Raw genomic sequence first — 6951 nt, 5'->3', positions numbered from 1 at the left:
TTGCTAATAATGGAAAATGGTCAGAAAACGCTCACCCTCAATAGTGGAAAAAGTTTGGGAAAAATTCTTTTATTTGCTAGGGTTTTTCGAACGCGAAGGATATTTTTCGATTTGCTAGGGATTTTCGAGCTGTTTTATGGAAGTCAATTTTTTCCGATTGAAATACCGTTTTCGCTAGGATTTTCCATGCGAAAAATTCTTTCCATTTCTAGTTTTTTTTTTTCCAAAAACACCCCTTGAAAAATTAATGATAAAAATATGTGAATTTAGATAATGGAAAACCATTTCTGAATTGGCGTAAAAACCTGTTATTAATGGAATCTGGAAAAAAAATTGTCCCCGTGAGATTCCGTTATTGACAGGTGTTACTGTATATCTTCGCACGAAAGAAAAAGAATTCAAGAAGCCAAAATTGGAATAACTTAAGTCTGTGTTCCAAAAAATATATAAAAAAATAATGACTAGCATTTATTAAATTCTTGTAAAATTCATTCCTATCCTCTATAGACGTTATCACAATAATCTGTGGGTATATAAGCGAGATGTTGAGCAAGTGCTTTCGTATTAACCAAAACTTAAAATGAAAATATTAATAGCAGCGGCTTTTTTCTGCGCGGCAATATCTTTGTCAACTGTAAGTACACTTAGTAATAGATAGAATTATCCGGAATAGATCACTATTCTACTTCCATTGCTTGTAAGCTATTTTTCTATGGATCAATTATTCGAATTAAGTATTCAACCGCTTTGGAGACGGCGTATAAATGCCTCTATATTTTTAATTTACGATCTCTTATTGGGTAAAATAGTGTCGCGTTCGCTTAGAGATAAGATTCTATACACAAGACAGCAATATAACGTAAACCAAAGAAATTTGAGGAATACAGAACTTATTAGAGTACGGATGTTTACAGCTGAATATGCACATAGTCAACCATTTTACGTGGCGTGTAGAAATTTTAATTTAATAAGAGAAACATTTTTGGAATCGGCATCGAGACACATTTTTAGAAATAGTATTGTTGAATTGGACAATTTGTTATTTAATATTCGGTAAAATAGACTAAGAAAAATTGTGTTATGAATAGTAATATACAATGGACACAGTCGATATCTGCTGCTCCGAAGTCGAAAAGACTGGCGGCTGGTATTCGATCGGGTAGTGTTTCATTGCAAATGATATTGTAAATAATTGTGATAAAATCAGTCTGTGATCAGACGGTGAATAAATAAATAATAATAATAATAATAATAACTGTTCTAGAAATTAGATCCGACCGTGTTTTTTTTTTTGCTAACATCTCGCCAAAAAGAAAGCATTTCCGTTGAAGATATTTCATTTATTTTTCAATATTATGTGCAATTTTTACAATTATTTTTGATTTGTGAGTTAATCGATTAAATTAAAATTCATTTCGTATTTTGCCAGGCTGCGCCAAAGAAGGCGAAAAATGAGGCGCCAAAATTAATTGTAATCTCTTTGGACGCTTTGATGTTCAGTCAAATTCAAAAAAATGTAACACCATTTATATATAATTTTTATAAAAAGGGTGTTCATTGTCCTAAAGTGAGACCCGTATTTCCAACCAAGACAATGACAAACCATTTCTCAATCGCAACTGGTATTTTTACACTAAATGTAATATAGAGTCAATGAAAGTTAACATAATTATGATTGTTTTTTATAGGGTTATACGCTGGTTCGCATGGTGTCACCAATAATCGGATTTACGACAACCTAAAAAAGAATAAGGTTAGTTATTCGGCCGAATTCTTCCAGTCGAGAGTTAACGTCACCCCAATTTGGACGCTCAATGAAATGGCTGGAAAACATTCAGCTGTATCTATGTGGGCATCGTCAGAATATGAATTTCGAGGAATTATGCCAACGTATGTAGAGAAGTATGCCAGGGATGATCCGTGGAAGCCTCGCATTGATAAAATCATCCCATTATTGAAGAGTAAGGAAAATGCAGTTGATTTCGTCATGTTTTACTCGGAACAACCGGACAGCACCGACCACGAATTCTCACACAAATCTGTTCAAGTATGTTGATTATATAATACATTATTATCCTGGGTAATGCAAATTCCATATTTATCTTGAATTTTCGCCTTATTTTCATTTGAAAAGGTAACTGAGAGATTAAAGGACATGGACGCTATGGTGAAGTATTTGATGGAACAAGTTAAAAATGCAGGACTTGCACCAAGAACTGACGTCATAATTATGTCCGATCATGGAATGGAATTCGTTACTGCCGATGATAACTTTATAGTCGATTTGTCCAAATACGTAAGTTATGATACGTGCCAAATGTATGGAGATTCGGCCGTGATGCAAGTTGTCGCCAATGATGGACAAGATATAGTAGAAATATGCAACAAACTTAAAAATGGTAGTCGTCAAAATAAACATTTTAAAGCTTATTTGAACGATGATTTACCCGAATATTGGCATGTGCGCAACGAACGACTGTTCGGACCTTGTACTGTTGTCGCAGAACCCGGCTATGCCTTTGAGAATATAAAGAATTATTTCGCTTTGTTCTCCAACTACCGTAAGTTCTCTTCTGTTTTAATTATTCTTATCACAAACCGAATACGTAAACAACAATAATTTACCATTCGATAAAACTTCAGATCATGGAAGGAAATACGGATATCACGGCTATGATAACAAAGCTCCATCGATGCAAGCAACATTCCTGGCCAATGGACCACGATTCAAGAAAAGTGTTCGAATTAAATACATGGAGATAGTCGATATGTTTCATTTATTCGCCAGGCTACTCGGCATTGAAAGTCTCGTTCCAGATTTAAATATTGACGGTATCGACAAACCTGATTTATGGGCCAAAATGCTGAAACAATTGTAAAATAATCCGCTCATAAAAATAAATTCAAACTCATAAAAGGATTCAAGATACTTTAAAAACAAGCAGCAAAAATGACTTATATTCAAAGTTTTATTCAATACTTCTTTCGAAATTATCCAAAAGAAGTTCAAAAAAATTTCTTTCACACATTTTTTCAAAATTTAAGATGTTAAAGTTCTTTCTAAATCAATTAAATTTCAAATCTGCATCCCAATATCAGTCGTATTTCATTTAAACAACAATGGTACTATTTCCATTGAAACATTCTGCATTTCAAAGTTACAACATATGTTACTGAATCATACCAATTATCTAGTTGGTCATATGGTTCGAAACTCTCGGACGTAAAACTCAGACCGATATCAACCCTCGTAATTAAAAGAACCCATCTCTTTTTCATCAACGTCTTTTGCATAAAAGATAACCTTTGTTTTTTGCGGAGTTTGTTATTTGACTCAAATGACTTATCGACGAAAAACCAAAATAAACACATTTAATAAATAAAGTCGAATTATTGTACAAAGTCGATATGTATATTGGTTTCAATGCCCCATAATGATCAATTTTGCTGCCACTTGCTCCACAAAATTGAATGCAAACAAAAACTGAATGTGTGGAAATGCGTCCGAATGAGAAAAGAGAGAAAAAGAAAGAGAGAGAGAGACAGCAAGAGAAAATGAAGCATTGAAAATAAAATTAAACATTGGCATGTGGTAAATTTCTTGTGAGTGATATCCAAATATATCAACGGTGTCTAGTCGTGCTTATATATTCTCCGTTGTTGTTTTTTTTTTTGCTCTTGCTCGATGCCTTTCAAATGATTTCAAGTGCAAGTGGAAAATAGTCTCGAGAATGTTTTACCAACGCAATGAAAAAACAAAGCAAATTTTGGCACTCACAATGAAATGTGTCACCAAAAATCTGATTCAAATCTACTATACTCTCTCATTCTCTTGAACGTTCTCGTTACGGACTATTTGCATTGCAACGCCAAATTTTTTTTTTTTTTTTTTTGCTTTCATTTTAAAGCGAACGCAATTTCACCGATTATTCATTTAGTTGTGTACCGAATTTGATGCGAATGAGAGACAGTTGTGTTGTCATTTGGAATTGGCATCGGATCCGTATGAGATAATGGAATGCAACCCAATTAATCTTGGCGTTTTGCAATGTTTTCTGTTCATTTTGTGGTGCTGTCGTTCGAAAGTTATTTGCTGAAACAACAGTAAATGTTGTGATTGTCACAGATTGATTTGCGAGCAAACGAAACAAAGAAAAGAACTCAAAATTGCAATAGTTGTATGGAGGAAACACAAAATGCTATGCGATATTAACCGGCATCTCGTCAAGGATTCTTTAAATCTGTGTATAAGCTCACATTTTCAAAAGAAGAAGAAAAAAAAGAGAGAAGAAAACATTTGTCTAATGTTTCCATTAAGAGAAACGAAACACAGAGTCGGCAAGAGAGTAAGTGAAAAAGAGCAAGCGACGTTTCTTATACATCGTTTGCATGAGATTGGTAAATCTGAAACATCTGCTTTTTTCCGCGTCTGCTCGAATTGATCGTGAAAGATGCGAATGGGATCTCGCAGAGATCTTGCTTGGAAAGACGTGTGTGCATTTATAAGAGATGGGGGAGACTACAGAGAAGCAAAATGACATGGGCATTTGTAAATGCTGTGCTAAGTTAAAAACTAATAAACACAAATTGACAATGTGACAGAGCCAGCGAAACGCGTGCCACATTGCGTTGTCGCAGTTAATGAAGCGAAACAACAAATAAATAATAAATTGATGCAATAAACTATTGCATATTCATAATGAAAAAGGAAGAAGAAGAAAAACACGAAAACAAGAAAGCGAACAAATAAAATTGAAACAAATAACAAAAAGCGGAAGTTAACAAAGGATGTCAAGAGTACGTGTGCCTTCTGTAAAATATGTAACATGAAACGAGTTCGAGGTGTGAAATCGGACCACAATTATCAATGTCCATTCACAAAATTGTTGTGTTGTGGCATTTGTAAAATTGCATTTGTGCACACATTTCAATTCCTCTGAAACGTATCCTTTTTCTTCTTTGCTTCTTTTAAATGGCAAATGAATGTTGTTTTATTCCAATGCAATAAGTTAGTGCACATATACTAGATTGTGGTGGTGTGCTGTTGTTTTTGTTGGCGCACACACGATTTGTCGCTTGTGAAATTGTTTACTTTTCAATTGCCATTTCACTTTGCAAAAATTGCATTTGGATGCAAAGTTCGTTTGAAAATTGCGCACATGCCTGTTGTCTATGCTTCGGTTATTTTACGGCTATATATCCTCACACTATTTTCATATGTCTTGTTACAATCATGGGATGTTGCGCATTTGTTTTAATATAATTACGTGTTTTTCGCATGAACTTGTTCTGTTCCTCGCAAGACGCAATAGAGAAATGAAAAATAAATACTTTCTCTCTTTCGCTCTCTCCCATTATCGCTTTCTTCCTCTACGTTTCGCGACATACAAATGAGAAGAACTGTAAGTCAGCAACTAAATAAAAGATGGCAAAAACGGTATCGTTTGGTTTGTCGCACAATGAAAGACATGTGCATCTAAATCCACCTGCCTATGCCATAGGAATGACCATTTTGAAGCGTCAACGTCATACACTGTTCATTCATTCGTTTTTCACATGAAATGACTAATATCAAATTGTGACTAAACACCAACCAAATGCGAAATATTCACGTTACTTTAGAACGCACTCAGTCTTCGAGCCGTCGCCTTGGCAATTCGATTTTCTTTTTTACTTTGGCATGGTATGTACTAGTTCAATGAAATTTTTTGAATAAGAAAGCAATTTATGTTATTGCCACTTAAAATTCAATAGTTGAAGAAAATTTTCTTATTCCTCATGGATACTAAAGGTATAAGGTGGACCACGATACAAAATGGTGCAAACATTTTATTTTATATTCAGTTGAGTCACACTAAAACTGTTTGTTGAGAGAAACATCGTGTTTTTAAAAAAATAACTGTGTGACTGGGCCTTAGACAAATGATTCATACTTTTCAATTTTGTGTTATTCGAATCATTCATAAGAGAAAATTTTTTTGCAATGTTTTTGTTTTGCTCATAAAAATGTTGCCAATTTGCAAAGCAGCACTCGACCATCCCCACCGGACATGCATTGTATTTGAATTGTGATTCATTTCGTTCAAACAATGAGTGTTGTGGTTTTCTCAAAAATGGAAAATAACCGTACAGAATCGACGTAAACAAGATGGAAAACTGCATAACGAAGAAATAAAAGAAAATAAATAAACGAGTAGCGACTAGGCGATCAATTATTCAACAACACAAATCTATTTTTGGGATGTTATTTATGTAGAAAATCCGTACGAAAAAACCAACCATTCTGAAAGATAAAACCACAACAAAACACACACTCGTTGCGCGTTGATGTTGTTTCTTGTTGCAAGGAAAATGCACTCTGCGATCATTGTACTAAGCATAAGCAACAACCGCATCTAAAAGGTATAAAATGTATGGCGGTGTTGGCGACATGATATTTAATCGTTTCTGTTCGTATTCAAATTCCACCTCAACCAGTAACTGTGTGATACTATCGGTTTTGTTATTCTTTGTTGTTGGCTTTGTTTTTCCTAATGAAAATAGCATTTCAACAGAGTGTTTTGTTGTTGTTGTTATTGCTGCTGCCGTAGTTTGTTGAAGGGTGGTTATTTTTAAAATGAACTGCGAATGCAATGTTGAAACGGCTGCAAGCCGTATGTTTCACGAACCAATTTCAAATCACCAAACATAAATGCGCTTCAACGAAGAAGTAATAACAACAACAAGCAATCATTTGAACATTGCATGTATTATGCGTATTCAAAAACACGCGAGCGCGCGCACACTTTCGTGCACACAATTGAAAGATTTGAAACAAAAAAATAACACACGAAGTTAAATAGCGATAAAGATAGATGCATGTCATTCGTGCACAAAGTCACTTGAGATTTGCCAAATGCAACCGACATCAATAACAACCAATCCCAGCTCTAGCTACAACAGTTTTCCGAT

At 34.5% G+C, this 6951-nt stretch overlaps 1 protein-coding gene across 1 annotated transcript; it reads left to right on the top strand.

Moving 5' to 3' along the window:
- The first annotated feature begins 513 nt into the window (after nucleotides 1-513).
- Nucleotides 514-3093, top strand: LOC116337780 (ectonucleotide pyrophosphatase/phosphodiesterase family member 5-like). The gene is made up of 5 exons (XM_031762651.1): nucleotides 514-634; nucleotides 1430-1622; nucleotides 1689-2047; nucleotides 2135-2561; nucleotides 2644-3093. The coding sequence occupies exons 1-5, from the start codon at nucleotides 581-583 to the stop codon at nucleotides 2877-2879; spliced, it is 1269 nt and encodes a 422-aa protein (XP_031618511.1). The 5' UTR covers nucleotides 514-580; the 3' UTR covers nucleotides 2880-3093.
- The last annotated feature ends 3858 nt before the right edge of the window (nucleotides 3094-6951 follow it).

This window comes from Contarinia nasturtii, unplaced genomic scaffold (genome assembly GCF_009176525.2).
Source record: "Contarinia nasturtii isolate CC-2019 unplaced genomic scaffold, AAFC_CNas_1.1 Cnas_scaffold_285, whole genome shotgun sequence".
NCBI lineage: Eukaryota > Metazoa > Arthropoda > Insecta > Diptera > Cecidomyiidae > Contarinia > Contarinia nasturtii.
This window is presented reverse-complemented; position numbering and strand designations above follow the sequence as displayed.